Raw genomic sequence first — 18,172 nt, 5'->3', positions numbered from 1 at the left:
GCCTATATAGGTTTATTTCTGGGTCATCAGTTCTATTCCATTGATCTACCTGCCTGTCTCTGTACCAACACTATGAGGTTTTTGTCACTATTGTTCTATAGTAGAGCTTGAGGTCATGGATGGTGATTCCTCCCAGAAGTTCTGTTATTGTTGAGAATTATTTTTTGCTATCCTGGGTTTTTTCTTATTCCGTATGAAGCTGAGAATTGCTCTTTTTATCTCTGTAAATAATTGAGTTGAAATTTAGATGGGGATTTCATTGAATATGTAATTTTTGGTAAGATGGCCATTTTTCTATGTTAATCCTACCAATGCATGATGAACATAGAAGATCTTTCCATCTTCTGACATGGATTCAGTTTGTGAGAATTTTATTGAGTACTTTTGCATTGATATTCATTAGGGAAACTGGTCTGAAGTCCCATTTCTTCATTGGGTCTTTGTGTGGTTTATGTATAAGCATAATTGTGGCTTCATAGAATGAATTGGGTAGTGCTGCTTCTGTTTCTATTTTGTGGGATAGTTTGAAAAATATTGGTATTAGGTCTTTGAAGATCTGATAGAATTCTGGTCCTGAGCTTATTTGATTGGGAAAGTTTTAATGGCTACTTTTATTTCTTTAGGATTTATGGGACTGTTTAGATGGTTAATCTGATCCTGATTTAACTTTGGTACCTGGTATCTGTCTAGAAAATTGTCCATTTCTTTTATGTTCATGAGCATCTTTCTTTAGGTTAGGGAAGTTTTCTTCCATAATTTTATTAAAGATATTTACTGGCTCTTTAAGTTGGAAACTTCACTCTCTTCTATACCTATTATCCTTAGGTTTGGTCTTCTCATTGTACCCTGGATTTCCTGGATTTTTTGGGATTAGGAGCTTTTTACATTTTGCATTTTCTTTGAGTGTTGTGTCAATGTTTTCTATGGTATCTTCTGCACCTGAGATTCTCTCTTCCATCTCTCTTATTCTGTTGGTGATTCTCGCATCTATGACTCCTAATCTCTTCCCTAGGTTTTTTATCTCCAGGGTTATCTCCCTTTGTGATTTCTTTATTGTTTTTATTTCCATTTTTTTTTTTGTATCCTGGATGGTTTTGTTCAATTCCTTCATCTGTTTGGTTGTGCTTTCCTGTAATTCTTTAAGGGATTTTTGTGTTTCCTCTTTAAGGGCTTCTACCTTTTTACCTGTGTTCTCCTGCATTTCTTTAAGGGATTTATTTATGTCCTTCTTAAAAGTCTTCTCTTATCATTATGAGAAGTGATTTTAAATCTGAATCTTGCTTTTCTGGTGTAATGGGGTATCCAGGACTTGCTATGGTGGGAGTACTGGGTTCTCATGATGCCACATAGCCTTGGTTTCTGTTGCTTATATTCTTGAACTTGCCTCTCGTCATCTGGCTATCTATAGTGCCACTTGCCCTTGCTATCTCTAACTGGAGCATGTCCTTCCTGTCATCCTGGTTGTTTCAGAACTCCTCAGAGTCTAGCTGTCTGTGATCCTGTGATTCTAGGATCCTGTGATCCTGAGATCCTGGGCGTTTCAGAGCTCCTTGGAGTCAAGCTAACTCTGGGATCCTGAACTCCTAGTGTGACTATGCCCCTGAGATCCTGTTGTGTCAGAGCTCCTGGAAGCCAAGCTTTCTCTGGTTGTTGCAGGGGTGGGTGGGGAGTCAGAGCCCTGGTTTTGCTCTGGGCACTGGTGCAAGCTGAAAGGAACCTGTGTCTCTGGCTGGGTGGGGGGTTGTGTTTCCCTGGTTTCTGTGGGGTTCACAGTTTTTGTGGATGATGTGAAAGATGTTGTAGCCTTACATGTGATCTTCAGTGTGTCAGAGCTCCTAGGTGTGACAGATCTCCTGGTCTTGGAGCATTCTCTGTGATTCTGTAATCTTGTTATCCTGTGATCCTCTGAACCTGTGCATTTCAGAGTTCCTGGGAGTTGGGGTCCCTCTGGAGATTGTAAGAGTGGGTACAGAGCCAGAATCCCATGTTTGCTCCAAGTGTAGGTTGAGACTGGAAGGAACCCATGCTGCTGGCTGGGTGGAGGTTTCTGCATCCCTGGATTCTGGGGGAACCAGTTACTCTTGGTGTTGGGGCAGATGGTGTGCTTTTTCCTCTGAACCTGTGCATTTCAGAGCACCTGGAACTCGGGGTCCCTCTGGAGATTGTAAGAGTGGGTACAGAGCCAGCACCCCATGTTTGCTCCGAGTGTAGGTTGAGAGTGGAAGGAACCCATGCCACTGGATGGGTGGGGGTTTCTGCATTCCTGGATTCTGGGAGAACCAGTTACTCTTGGTGTTGGGGCAGATGGTGTGGCCTCTCCTGTGATCCTGGGTATTTCAGGGCTCCTGGGATTTTGGCTCCCTCTGTGTGTCGTAGGAATGGGTACAGAGCTAGTGCCCCAAGTTTGCTCCAGGTGTAGGTTCAAACTGTGGTTCTGGGAATGTTAGAGCACCTGAGAGTCGAACTTCCTCTCTGTACTTATTTATTATTTATTTATTTGTTTGTTTGTTTTTTAATTCTTATTTTATTATATGTGTTTATTATATATGTGTCTGTATACCATTTATGTGCTTGGTTCTGAAGAAGCCAGAGATGTTATAGATTTCTCTGGTTTGGGATTTTGCTCCCCACTCTAGCCATAAACAACTGATATACGAATGTGTCACATACACAAGAGAAGGTGTTGCAGTGTTCTAAGTCCAATGACTGAAGTCAGTCTCTATCCTGGTCCTGCTGCTACGCAGGGCTCATTTGGAGAGAGTGGCAATATTGAGGCCCCAGCAGCGGGGGATGGAGGGGCAACTTTTAGTTTTCTTGAGGAAGGTCCATATGACTTCAATAGTAACAGGAGTTGTTTACATTCCCATAGAGATATATAAATGTTCTCTTTTTTCTGTATCTTTATTATAGTTCATTTTTATTTGTTTCTTTAATCACTGACAATGTGGTTAAGATGAAATGGAGTATTGATTTATCTAATGGATGGTGAACTCGAATGTTATCTATTAATTCATTGGTAGGTATTCTCATTCAATTTAATTAAAGACAAACTAAAGGAATATGCATTAAGGTATTAGTGTAGTAGAATGAAAGCCACAACACCAGAGATTATATTTTTATGGATAGATAGTTCGGTTAAGAACTCAAACTTCAAAAATGATGGAAAGCTTTATGGAATTATATGGCTCTTCTCTGCAGCTTCCGTAGGGCAATTTTAATGTCCCTGTTCCTCAGGCTGTAGATGAAGGGATTAAGCATAGGTATGACCACTGTGTACATTAGTGAAGCAACTGCACAGTTTTCAGGAGAATTTGATGAGGTTGAACCAATGTATACTGCAGTAGCTGTTCCATAAAATAAGCAAACAACTGACAGGTGAGACCCACAGGTAGAAAAGGCTTTATACTTTCCATCTTTTGATGGAATTCTCAGGATGGAAGAAATAATTTTATAGTATGAGAAAATAATTCCTGTGGTTGAAAATAAACCAAAAAAGACACCAATAAAATGTATAACTACGTTTTTGGTGAACATTTCAGAACAGTTAAGATTAAGAAGTTGGGAAGGATCACAATAAAAGTTAGAGATTTCCATGCCACTGAAGTATGTAAATTGTAGCACAATCAAATTGTGCACCTGAGAGTCCACAAGACTGGCCAAAACAGATGCTAAAAGTAAGAATGCACAGAGGTTAGGATTCATAATGATTTTGTAATGCAGGGGGTGACAGATGGCTACAAACCTATCATAGGCCATTACAGTCAGAAGCATACTATCCATACATGCAAAAAGTATAAACATGGACATCTGTGTTAGGCAGCTCACATAGGAGATGACTCTGCTTTGAGTTCTAATATCCCAAATCATCCTTGGAACTGTAGTGGAGATCAAACAAATGTCAGACCAGGAAAGATTAGAGAGAAAGAAATACATGGGGGTATGGAGGTGGAAGTCAGAGCACACGGCCAGAATGATGAGCAGGTTTCCAATCACTGTGACCATGTAGAAGGATAAAAACAGCAGAAATAGGAAAGGCTGTAGTTCTGCATTCTCTGAGAGGCTCATGAGATGGAACTGTGAGACAACTGGTAGATTTTGTGCTTCTGTATTATTTGGACACCTTTGGAGAAAACAAAATTTATTGGAAAATTTATTGGAGGATATAATTACACTATGATCTCAGAAATAAAAAATAATTTAAAAAGAAGAAAAAACATTTATTTTGAAGTCCAACTTATTACAAGTAAAATGTTCTCATTTGTGGTCCATAATTTTCAGTGTCATGACAATGTCAAATCATGTACAATTCTACATATGGGTTTCCATGTTATAGTCTTCATTTATACAAATATATTAGTGAGGAAGTAAACTTAATAGCTTGTTAAAACCAAGAACATGGGCTGGAGAGATGGCTCAGTGGTTAAGAGTGCCAACTGCTCTTCTGAACGTGGTGAGTTCAAATCCCACTAACTACATGGTGGCTCACAACCATCCATAATGAGATTTGATGCCCTCTTCTGGGGTGTCTGAAGACAGCTACAGTGTACTTACACATAATAAATAAATAAATCTTAAAAAAAAAAACCCAAGAACATGACGAATTAGAAGTTTAGGATTATGATAAAATAAAATTCCTTTTTGATGACACAGAGAAGGAAATATATCTTTTCACTTTAAAAAATCATTACTACTGCAGCAAAAAAAACAATAAACAGCAAAAAAAACCCCCAATAAACAGCACATTTTTCTTTAGACATAGGTAGCTACTATATGAAAACATAAATTCTCTAAACTGTATTGCTTTGTATAGTAATTTACTGTGGTCCTTTTAGATAGTGAACACAATTGTTACAAGGGAATACTTCAAAATACTGTTCTTTATTAAGTAGGAAAACCTTCTGGGGGAATCACAATCCCTGTCCTCAAGCTGTATTACAAAGCAATATTGATAAAGACTACATGGTATTTGAGTGGAATAGGAGAGAAACCCAGAGAACAGGAGAATGAATGGAAATATGCAGCTTCTTGGAGTGGGAGGCAGGGAGACCCTCTAAGAATTCCCAGATACCTGTGAGGTAAGAGAATCTCAGGACTTAATGGGGATGACTTTGGTTACCCAAGAATTTGGAGAGGGAACTTGAAGAGTCTACTTCCAGTAGCTAGGGTCTCAAGTGGAGGTATGAAGCTACCAAGCACAGTCAAAATTTATGACCCAGAATTTTCCTGTCTAAAAGAATTGCAGGGATGAAAAACAGAGAAGAGGTTGAAGGAAAGGCTGTCGATTGACCAGCCCAACTTGGGATACATCCCAGGGGTGGTGGTGGCATGAAGGCCTGACACTATTACTATGACATGCTTATAGATGGGAGCCTGGCTTGGCTGTCCTCTGAGAGACCCTACCAATAGCCGACTGAGACAGAGGGAGATAATTACACCCAACGACTAGACTGAAGTCAAGAACACTGATGTTTGAATTAGGGGAAGGATTGAAGAAGCTGAAGGGGAGAGTGACCCCATAGGAAGACCAGAAGCCTCAGCTAACCCAGGCCCTAGGGAGCTCTCAGAGATGAGCCACCAACCAGGAGCATGCATGGGAAGGTCTGAGGCTCCTGGCACATTAACAGAGATTTGCCTGGTCTGGATTAAATGGAAGAAGATGCCCTTAATCCTCTAGAAAATCGAGGCCAGGGAAGGGGGAGGCCTGGTTGGAGGGATCACACTCTTGGAGGCAAGGGGAGGAGGACTGAGATCAAGAACTATGGGAAGGAAGACTGAGTGGGAGGAGAAACAACTGGAATATAAATAAATAAAATAGTTAATTTAAATGAATTTACTTTAAATTTAACCTACATGTAAGAAAAAAAGAAATGAATAGCTTATAGATTCATCAAATCACCAAAATTAAGCCCAGAAGAATTAACCAAACTAAACATATTCATCATAAATTAGGAAGTTGAAATAGTAATAAAAAGATTTCTAGCTAAAACTGTCCAGGGCTAGATGGATTGACAATTTCTAGCCGATGTTTAAAGGAGAGAGCCTAATCTTCTTAAATTATATTTAAAATATAGAAAGAAGAAACACTTCTGAACTTTTTCTATGAATCCAGCACCATCACAAAAGCAACATAAGGTAAAGGCATACAAAAAAAAAAAAAAAAAAAAAAAAAAAAAAAAAAAAAAGAAAGAAAGGAAGGAAGGAAGGAAGGAAGGAAGGAAGGAAGAAAACTAAAGAGCAAAAGAGCAATAATCCTGGTGAATATAGATTTTTAAAATGCTCAATAAATTACTTTAAAACAGAAAATCAACACACATGAAAATAGCTTATTCACCATGATCCAGTTGGCTTTATCCAAAGGATGCAGGAATCTTCAACACACATGTTCAACAAATCATATAAATAGATTTAAAAAAAATTATACTATCATCTCAATAGATGCAGAAAAATGCTGTGATAAAATCCAACCTTTATTATGCTTTCATTATAAAGACCCTAGAGAATGTAGGACGAGAGGAAACATTCCTCAACCTAATGGAAACTATATATGACACATGGTCAACATCATCCTAAATATATAAAAACATGAAGCAATCCCATTGATGTCAGGAATGAGAAAGGACTTGCAACTATCCCCACTGCTCTGTATTGTGCTTGAAATGATAGCTGAAGAAAAAGAACACTAAATAGATACTAGGAAAATAAATCAAACTACTCCTATTTTCACATAATATGACATTACATATTAGAAATCTCAAAACCTCTAACATAAAGCATCTAGAAACAAACAAATTTAGCAGTGTGGTAGACAATAGACTCAACTTTCAATAATCAATAGCTATTCTATACAGCAACAACAAATACACAGAGAAAAAGATGCCAGCCCCTTCACAAAAATATCAAAGAGAATAAACTAAGTAGGAAGAATCTAACCAAGGAAGACATGAAACTCTACAATGAAATCTTCTGAAAGTAGGGAAAGACACTAGGAAGTGGGAATATAGCTCATGCTCTTGAATTGGTTGAATTAATATTATGAAAATTTTTGTTTTACCAAAAGGTATTTATGGATCCCATCCAATCCCAATCAAAATCTCCATCTGTTCTTTTGCAGAGATAGAAAAAATCTATCCTAAAATTAAAATTATACCTTAAAAATCCCAAGCTAGCCAAAACAAAAACAAAAACAAAAATGAACCACAAAGCAAAAAACTGAGAGGAAAAATAAACAGTGCTAGAGGGATTATAATTACAGATCTTAAGATATACTACAGATCTACTGTACTAAAAACAGTATGGTACTGGCTTAAAAACAGACATGAAGTACAATGTAACAAAATCAAGGACACAAACATAAGCATATATAACTTTAGCCACATAATGTTTGAAAAGGGCCCTAAAGTTATATGCTGGAGATAAAGCAACTTTAACAAATGGTGCTAGGAAAACTGGATGTCTACATGCAGAAGAATGTAGATGAAGATAGATCTGTATCTATCACCTTCCACACCAACTATCTCGAAAAGGATGGAAGACCTAAATGGGAAAAAATGAAGTTGAATAGGCAGTGCCCTACATGATGTAGGAATAGGAAAGAACTTCTTGACTAGGACTCCATTTGACAAAGAACTAATGTGAACAATTGACAAATAGTACTTCTTGAAACCAAAAAGCTACACAGCTAAAGAAATAATCAACCATGTGAAAAGGAATCTCACAGAATGGGAATGAGTATTTGCCAGATACACATCTGACTGAAGATTATTATCCACAATGGTATACCCCTACAAATATACTGACCCAAAACCAAATAATCAAAATCACAAATGATTTTCTTAGAAAATGGTCCCAGAAGAAGAAAAGTAGCCCCCAAATGGCTAAAAATTTCTTAACATGTTCTTTCACCTTAGCAATTAGAGAAATTCAAATCAAAACAACTTTTGAGGTTTTATTTTACCCCAGTCAGAGAGGTAAAGATCAACAGAATAACTGCTGGAGGGAATGCACTGAAAAAAGACCATTCATTCGTTGTTGGTAGGATTGCAAACTGTTGCAGCCTGTTTGGAATTTAGTGTGGAGAGTTCTCAAAAAGCTAAGCATAAACCTACCATATGACCCACCTCTTTGCATATGCCATATTTATTGGGCATTCTACTTCACAGATATTTGTTCATTGCTAATCTGTTTACAATAGCTATGAATAAAATAAAGCCTAAATGTCCAACAACTGACAATTAGATACTAAAAATGTGCCTTTGGAGTAAGCCTACTACAATAGTAAACCTACTATTACTCTGCTCAATATATATAGTCTTAAACCAATTTCTGATGAGTTATCATTATTTTTTTTATGATTAAGGCATCACTCAATCCTCATTAGAGAAATTTCTATTTGTGGTGGATGATGATCATCACAGAGACCAAGATCAGGGAATATGAATCTGCAGTATGTTCAACCCTAAATGAAACACATATATGGTATCACCTCATTCACATGCTCATGGATCATTGTGGAAGTGGGAGTGTCAAAAGTATATAAGGTTTAGAGGAAGTGGATGATATATATATACATATTCTTCTGGACATAGTGCAATAGTTGCACATATAACCTCTCAGCAGTTCAGCAGTTGTGACATCAGGTATCAGTCTGTGTAATACTAATTCATACCAAATCATAGCATAGAGAAAATGGACAGGAAGTTTAATCCTTAACTAAGGAGCTATTGACTATTAGCTATTCTTAGCTATTGGAATACTGAGGGCCAATTTTCTCTAAGAATATAGTCCATAATAAATGTATCATACAGCCGGGCGTGGTGGCGCACGCCTTTAATCCCAGCACTCGGGAGGCAGAGGCAGGCGGATTTCTGAGTTAGAGGCCAGCCTGGTCTACAGAGTGAGTTCCAGGACAGCCAGGACTACACAGAGAAACCCTGTCTCAAAAAAAAAATGTATCATACTCAAGTGGAAGAATCCTAGAATACTTTGGAAGCACAAATTTACCTTGATTGGGGAAAATGGATACAATTTGGATAAGAGATAAAGAAGAATGGATCTTTGAAGAATCGGGGAGGGGGGGAACTATGATCAAAACAATTTTACAAAGTTCTCAGAGAACTAACAAAAAATTTCTGCCTGTATGTATGCCTTCACAGATGACCATTGAGTATTGGGTAATCAAATGGCATGTTCTTCTCTGAGGAAGATTATTTCTCCCACTTCTGGTATTCCTTAGTTGTTTGTAGTTCTTTGTGCAGGGCTGCTGAAACCTCCTATACTTAGGTATTTAGGAATATATGACTAGAAGTAGTGCAAAAGTAGGCATGAAATTGAAAATGGGCAAAGGCTTATAGGGAATAATAAGAAGGGAGAAATGATGTGAATATAATTTAAAAAGGATAAAAATATTAATTAAAAGTTTTTTGACCTCCTTGCCTTTCTGATCAAAATCCTTTTTTATAGTTAATAACGTGATTTTTGAAGCAGCTCTAAACTTATGTTTAGTTCCCAGTAACCCCATGCCATATCTACTATGTAGACTACTTTGGGTCATTGTTTCTCACTATGATTCAGTTGGGAAAATGTAAGTGGAAAAAGTACAGGAAATGATGTAAAACACTTCGGCATATTTTTCTTATTTTAAATTACCATTAAATATATTAATTTTATCTGTGAGCATTTTGCCTGCAAGCATGTACCTAAACCTGGAGATAGAGATTTTTTCTGAACTATCATGTGGATGTTGGGAACCAAAACACGTTTCTTTACAAAAGTAAAATCTGCCCTTAACTGCTGAGCCATATCTCTAGTACCTTCATTCACTTTTAAAATCGGCATAGTAAATCATCTTCCTAAAATGATTTATCATTTTAATCTTTTTATGTTTTAAAATTAAAAATATATTTTGGCTATATTATTTCTCTTCCCCTAACTCCCCCAGATTCCTGCCTACCCATTCCACTTTATATTGCTATCTTTGGGAAAAAACTAAGCAAACAAATAAGCAAAAGCATCATAATGAAAGATAAAAACTAAAACTAAACCTAACTGAACCAAAACAAGAATTATAAAGTTATTTTTGCATCGACCAATTATTCTGGAGCACATGGGTGTGACTGATATATTCAGTGTTACTTTTCTCATTTAAGGTTTCCATTGCTGTGAATAGACATCATGGCCAAAACAACTCTTATAGAGGACAACATTTAATTGGTACTGCTTACAAGTTCTGAAGTTCAGTCCATTGTCATGGCAGGAAGCATCACATCATTCAGGAAGAGGTGAGGCTGGAGAAGCTGAAAATTCTACATGTAATTCCAAAGGCAGACAGCAGAAAACTAGCTTCCAGGCAGCTAGGAGAAGGTCTCAAAGCCTGCTCCAAAGTGACACATTTTCTGGAGGCCACACCTACTCCAACAAAGCCACACCTCGTAATAATGCCACTCCTTGAGCCAAACATATTCAAGTCAACACATTACTTCATTAAACGTTTTTTCTCTCCCAGAAGCTATCAATTACAGATAGCTTCTTTTTCCAAAATGAGACTGTGTGCCCACTTTCCCATTCTCTGTGCAGGGGGTTCATCTGGTTTAAACTTGTTCAAGGTTTTGTGTGTGCAGAACTTTTAGAAGAACACAATTTTGACTTTAAGTTACAGAGACTATTGCTGATCACTATCATTGATCCATGTATTTAACTGAATATTTTTAAAATGTATAGATGACTGTGAATTCTTTATAATCTATTTAACTGGAACCCAGTATGGGAAGTTCTTGGTGTTCCTTCTTTAATGTCAGAGAAGCAAACTTTATTAAGATAATTTTTGACATTTAAGAAATACAGATTAATATCAACTCTTTACTGCTATGAGTAATATTTACTGCTTCCAAATAGAGCAGGATGATTATTTAATATTGAGCCTTTCAGAAATACAATTTTGTAGACTTGGAATCACCCCTACAAAATTTAGTTGTTGTAATCAATGAGTTGATCTACTCACTTGCTTTACAACAAACAAATACCTTCGGAATTTTGGGCTATAACTTCCTGTTAAATTTCCTAAATACATTTAAATAGTTTATTTTTAAAATAATTTTCATAGTGTAGTCACTTTGGAAACACATATGCTAAAATTTAAATGATACAGAGAAGATTAGCATTGCCTCTGTGTAATGATGACACACAAATTCATCAAGTCTTGTACATTTTTAGAACAGGAATTAAAAATCATTGGTCATTAATATCACTTACCGCCAGTGGACTAAATTCTCTAACAAAAAAGACACAGTCTAACAAAATGGATACAAAACCAAGATCCATCATTCTGCTGCATACAAGAAACATACCTTAGCAACACAGATAGTTAGCACCTCAGAATAAAGGACTGGAAAAAGGTTTCCCAAGCAAACAGGAACAAGAAGCAAGCTGGAGTAGTCCTTGTAATATCTAATAAAATAGACTTTCAACTAAAATTATTCAAAAGTGATCAGGAAGAACATTTCATACACATCAAAGGAAAAATCCTCCAGGATGTCTCAGTTCTGAATAATTTTGCAAGACCATCCATATTTATAAAAGAAATATTACTAGATCTTAAACCACATAGTAAACCCCTCATATTAAGATTGGGAGTCCTCAAACTCCCACTCTCATCAATGGATGGGCCATGCAGATAGAAACATAAAACTGACTGAAGTTATGAATCAAATGGACCTAAGATATCTACATTTATTATTTCACGCAAAGTGAAAAGAAGATACTTTATCCTCAGCACTTCATGGAACCTTCTTCAAAATTGACCATATACTTGGACACAAAGCAAGTCTCAGCAGATACAGGAAAATTGAAGTAAGCTCCTGAATCTTACCAGAGCACCCTGGATTAAGATGGAATTCATAATAACAGAAACAACAGAAAGCCTACAATCCCATGGAAACTGGACATCTCTCTACTCAAAGACTACTGTTTCAAGGGATAAAGAAAGAAAGAAATCAAAGACTATCCAGAATTCAATGAAAATGAATGCATATCATACCCAGTCTTATGTGACACAATGAAAGCACTGCTAAGAGGAAAGCGCATTGCCCTAATTGACTGCATAAAGATTAGTCATGTCTTTGCTTTTAATATGTGGATAGTATTCTATTGTGTAGTATACCATATTTTCTTTACCTACTATCCAGTTGGCATATAAGTTGTTCTAGTTTCTGATTATTTTGAACAAAGCTGCTTTGAACATAGTTGAACAAGTGTACTTGTCTTATAGTGGGGCATCTTTTGGGTAGAACAATTTCCACTCTGCTGAGGATACTGCCAAAATGATTTTGAAAGTGGTTGTACAAGCTTACACTTCCACCAGCAGTGGAGGAGTGTTCCTCTTGCTCCACATTCTCACCAACATCTGTGATCACTTGAGTTTTTGGTCTCAGCTATTCTGACAGGTGGAAGATGGAATCTAAGGATCTTTTGATTTGCATTTCTCTGATTACTAAGGATGTTGAATAGTTCATTAAGGGCTTCTCAGGCATTCTAGATTCCTCTGTTGAGAATTCTGTTTAGCTCTGTACAACATTTTTCCTTTTTTATTTACTTTTCTTTTTTTATTAGATATTTTTTTTACTTACATTTCAAATGTTATCCACTTTCCTGGTTTCCCCTTTAAAAAACCCCCAACTTCTCCCCCTCCCCTGCTCACCAACCCACCCACTCCCACTTCCTGATCCCGGCGTTACACTACTGTGGGGCATAGAGCCTTCTCAGGACCAAGGGCCTCTCCTATGGATGACTGACTAGGCCATCCTCAGCTGGAGCCATGAGTCCTATGTGTACTCTTTGGTTGGTTGTACCCTATCTTTCAATTGAATTATTTGTGTTTTTTTGGTGCCTAATTTCTTGAGTTTCCCAATCTGTTGGCAGTCTTTATCTTAAAGAACCTTTTCAGTTTCATGAGGTCCCATTCGTCAATTATTGATCTTAGAGGCTGAAGAATTAGTGTTCTGTTCAGGAAATTGTGTCCTGTACTGATAGATTGTACTGATAGATTTAGGGCTATTCTCTACTTTCTTTTCGATTAGATTTAATGTATTAGGTTTTGTGTTGATTCCTTTGATCTTGAGTTTTGTACAGGTTGATAAATATGGATCTATATGTATGCTTTCACATGCAGACATCCAGTAAAACAACATGAATTTTGCAGGAAAATGGATGGAACTCAGGATATCTTCTTGAGTGAGGTAATTAAGAGCCAGAAAGACATATATGTTATATATTCACTTATAAGTGGACATCAGACATACAATGTAAGATCACAATGTTACAATACATGGACTAAAAGAAATTGGGTAGTGAGATAGCCCCAATAGACAATGCATGAATCTCAATCAGAAGGGGAATCTAAATAGTCACCAGAGGTGGATAGAATCAGGGGACTGGGTAGGAGAGAGGGTGAAGAAGGGAGTGGGGCTGATGATTAGGTGTGGAGAGATAGGGCAGGGTAGTGGGCTGGGAGAGAGAATAAAATTGGGGCATCTCTTCTGAGTAGCTGAAAGCCTAGGATGAGGAAGGATGCAGGAAGTCAATGGAGGTGTCCCTAGCTGAGATTCCTACTAGAGGGAGATACAGAGATTGAAGTAGCTACCTCCTGTAGCCATTAAGGGCTTCCAGTTTATGGAGCAGGATATCAATTCACCCCCAAAACCTTCATTCCAATATTTGTCTTGCCTACAAGCAGAGATAAAGCTGGAACAGTGACTGAGGGAACAACTCTCCAAATTGAGACCCATCCATGTGAGAAAGCCAATACCTGACACTATTAGTGATATTTTCCTATAATTTAAGACAGGAACCTAGTAAAACTGTCTCCTGAGCAGTTTCATCCATCAGCAGATAGAGTTAGATGCAGATATCCACAGTTAAACAGGTGAAGCTCAGGTGTCTTGTGGATGAGTTGGAGATAGAAGTGAATAAGCTAGAGGGGTCAAGGATACTACTAGAAGACCTACAGAGTCAAATAACCTGTTGCCATGGGGGCTTGCATAGCCTGGAGCACCACTGGGGAACATGCTGGAGCTGGTCCTAGACCGCTTAGACATTCATAGCCAATGTGCAGCTTGGTCTTCATGTGGGTCCCCTTACAAGTAGAGTGAGGGCTGTTTTTGTCTCTGTTTCTGCCATTGACTCCCCTTCTCCCTACCTGGACTGGGTTGGGCTTCAGAGGATTTCCTAGTCCTGCTGTTACTAGATATCTCAGGGTGGAGTGGTACCCAAGGTATGAGTCCCTTTCTCTGGGGAGAAGGGGAGGTGGCAATGGGGGAAGGGATTTGTCAAGGTTGGAATGAGAAGAGAGGAGGAAGCCAGAGCTGTGATTAGGATCTAAGGTGAATTAAAAAATAATATTCAATTATTGGAAAAAGAAGAAATTAGTGGGATCTCATATTAGTGACTTGACAGCACACATATAAACTCTAAAGCAAGAAGAAACAAACATACCTAAGAGGAGTAAATGGCACAAAAATTAGAATATTGACTGAAATCAGTAAATTAGAAACAAATACAATAGGAGCCCAATAAAGGAGTTAGGCGAAGGACTGAAGTAGCTGAAGGGGTTTGCAACCCCATAGAAAGAACAACAATATCAACCAGACCCAAAGAGCTCCTAAGGACTAAACCACCAATGAAAACATACACACAGAGGTATCCATGGATCCAGCTGCATATGTAGCAGAGAATTGCCTTATCTGATATCAATGAGAGAAGAGGTCCTTGATCCTGTGGAGGATTGATGCCCCAGCATAGGGAATGCTAGGGTGATGAGTTGAGTGTAGGTAGGTGGGTGGGGGAGCACCTTCATAAAAGCAGGGGCATAGGGGGTGAAATAGGGGTTTATGGAGGGAAAACTGGGAAAGGGGATAACATTTGAAATGTAACAAATAAAATAATCAATAAATAGTGAGAATACTACAAAGAATCAATCAATCAATCAAACAAACAAACAAACAAACAACAACAACAGCAACAACAACAAACCCAAGAGCTGGTTCTTTGAGAAAATTGACAATAGACAGTCCCTTAGCCAAACAAACTAAAAGTCAGAGACAAACAAACAAATTAACAAAATCAGAAATGAAAACAGGGACATAACAACAAACACAAAGAGAATCTAAAGAATAATTATGTCTTACTTCAAAAATGTGTAATCCACAAAGTTGGAAAATGTAAATGATTTTGATGATTTTCTTGATAGTTATCACTTACCAAAGCTAAATCAAGATTATGTAAACATTTTAAATAGGCTTATAATCCCTAAGAAAATAGAAGCAGTCATTAAAAAATCTCTGAACCAAAAAAGCCTGTGGTCAGATGGTTTTAGTGCAGAATTTAGGCAAACTTCAAAGAAGAGCTAATACCAAAATTACTCAAACAATTCCACAAGATAGAAATAGAAGGAACACTGCCATGTTCATTTTATGAAGCCATAGTCATCCTGATACCTAAACCACACAGAGACTGTGCCAAAAAAAAAGAGAGAATTGCAGACCAATCTCCCTTATGAATATTGATACAAAAATATTCAATATAATATTTGCAAATTGATCTAAAGAACACATCAAAAACATCATCCACCATAATCAAGTAGACATAATAAGAGAGATGCAGGGTAGGTACAATATATGAAAATCCATAAATATATTCCATCGTTTAAACAAACTGAAAAAAAAAGCACATGATAATCTCATTAGATGCTGAAAAACCTTTGACAAAATCCATCACCATTGATGATAAAAGTCTTGGAGATATGTGGGAAACAAGGCTCATACCTAAACACAATAAAGTCAATATACTGCAAGACCCAGGTCCTTGGCACATAGGTAACAATTGTACAGCTTGGTCTTTATGTGGGACTCCTAACAGCAGCAGCAGTAGCTGTATCTGACTCTGCTGCCCATTTATGGGCCTCTTTCCCCTAATTGGGCTGCCTTGCAGAGCCACAGTAGGAGAAGATGCACCTAGTTGTGCTGCAATTTTGATAGGGCAAGGTTGGTTGATACCCATGTGAGGCCTTTGAAACTTTTCTGAGGAGAAAGTGATGGGAGTATGGTGGGGAGGTGAGGTAAGAGGGAGGCTCTGTGAGGAGAGGAGGAAGGGGAAATTAAGATTAGGACTTAAAGTAAATGAATTAATTAGTTGAAAAAAGATTAAAACAACAACAACTTCCATAGCAAGTACCTGAAATTTTCTTGTTTCTATTCCTACCCCCAGTACTGCAGTTACAGTCACATGCTATCATTTTTACCAGCTTTGGGTATTCAAACTCAGATTCTCAAGCCGTATACTTACACACTGAGCATTCTCCCTAGCCTCCTTTCAAAAATTCTTGATTACTTTTTGTCTTATTGAATTTCTGTCTGTGTATATTATTGGTTTCTGGTTTACTGTTTTTATGTGTTTTGTGTATGTTTATTTTCCTCCCTCCCTCCCTCCCTCCCTCCCTTCCTCTCTCTCTCTCTCTCTCTCTCTCTCTCTTTCTTTCTTTCTTTCTTTCCATCCTGTTTTTGTTTTGTTTTGTTTTTGATTCACTGCATGTTAGCATTCTAAAGAGAGAGAAAGTGTGGGGTCGGTGGGTGGGTAGGTTTGAAGGATCTGGGAGGAGGGGATATGGCAACTATAACTAGAATAAAGTGTATGAAAAGAAAATCAATAAAAAATTCTTGAGACTCTTAATATACAACCAATGATCATTATTTGATTCCAATATTACAAACATTTTTTACTCCTCAAAATCTCAAAAATTGTCACTTATATATCTTATTCTATATAGAGGATATACCTAAAATCTATTTAGTAATAATTGTGCCTTAATAACTCACTAAGAAATTCTGTCTTTCATGAGGAATGATATTTCTACTTTACTTCAGAAGAACAGATAGTGATGAGGCATAGAAGTCAGAATGTAAGTAGTTTAGTCCCATGTAATTGAACTTGTAGTATATGTTTAGTTTATCTTTCAGTCTACCTCCATGTGTTTGTATTAAAGAGTATTGCCCATCTTCACAATATGCCTGGGTAATTCCTAAAGATAGGAAAATATCACCATTATGTATATCTTACTTTGAGAATTCTATAAGCATGCCAATACCAACTTAAAATATCATTGTAGACATTACTGTACAAGATTTGCGACACCTAAGACATTTGCTGTGAGTATACACTGTATACTGAACACATTTTACCCATTTCTCCTTAAGTGCCTACCCTCATCTGTCTTCTTTTATCTTTATATAGTTTCACTACTGATTTCATATCATATGCATGAACTTGATTCTAAACACTTATATAAAATCTAGGGGCAATGCAATGAAAAAACTGAACATGCTTAAATTTTTTATTGAAAAAAATTATATCTTCTGAGACTGGCATAATTTGCTTAATATGATCTCTAGTTGCATTTATTCTCTTGCAAATAACACAATTTTGTTATGTTATGGCTGAAAAATTAATCATATACATACCAGATTTTCTTTATCCATTCCTCTGATGGGTATTAAGGCTATTTCCATAACTTACCTATTGTGAATTATAATCAAAACTGATATGTGTCTCTGTGATGTCATGATTTGGAGTGCTTTGGGTAAATATATGTTAGTAATATAGTTGAATTATATGATAAATCTATCGTTAGTTATTTGAGAAACCTCTATGCTTATTATTTAATTGGCTAAATTAGATTGCCCCATAAGTAGTAAATAAGGGTTTTGATGGAAATGACTTTTAAAGGCAGATAATATATTCTAAATATGACTTAGACTAAGTTCTAAAGTTCCCATACCCAGTTTTTTTTTTTAATTTCTATGCTTATAAAAATCTTTGTTATAAACTTTGAATATGTGACTGTTATAAGGTCTTCAATGATAAGATTAAGATTTTTGTTTCTATTCTTATGGGGGTATTTTTTAGGAGATGAAAGTATAGAAAAGAAGTTCCTAGTGTTTTGAAGTCACACTGATGATGGCCAATGTTTGTAAGCCAATAAAAGTTCTATTTAGGCGGGACCTGAGACTGCATTAGTTAGGGAAGCAGAAACCGGCCTGCGTAGGACCACAGGCCTCATCCGGCTGGATCAGCGCCGGGGTAGCGGGAGAGCAGGGTTGCCTGACACCCGCCAGCTACCCACGACCCC

General features: G+C 37.2%; 1 protein-coding gene and 1 non-coding gene across 2 annotated transcripts in view; one reads left to right on the top strand and one right to left on the bottom strand.

Annotated features, from left to right (window-relative positions):
* Nucleotides 1–3,177: 3,177 nt before the first annotated feature.
* The window catches only part of LOC110302491 (putative gustatory receptor clone PTE01), a 16,961-nt gene continuing 1,966 nt past the window's right edge, over nt 3,178–18,172 (bottom strand). Inside the window, exon 2 of the mRNA XM_021173284.1 lies at nt 3,178–4,120. Coding sequence (XP_021028943.1) covers nt 3,178–4,120 — 943 coding nt within the window. The remainder of the gene's footprint in view (nt 4,121–18,172) is intronic.
* LOC115032111 lies at nt 11,098–11,206 on the top strand. The gene has a single exon (XR_003837738.1). It is a non-coding gene; the product is annotated as a U6 spliceosomal RNA (small nuclear RNA).

The sequence above is a fragment of the Mus caroli genome, chromosome 9 (assembly GCF_900094665.2).
Source record: "Mus caroli chromosome 9, CAROLI_EIJ_v1.1, whole genome shotgun sequence".
In the NCBI taxonomy this organism is placed as follows: Eukaryota; Metazoa; Chordata; class Mammalia; order Rodentia; family Muridae; genus Mus; species Mus caroli.
Note: the sequence above shows the minus strand (reverse complement) of the source record. Positions and strands in the feature narration are given on the sequence as shown.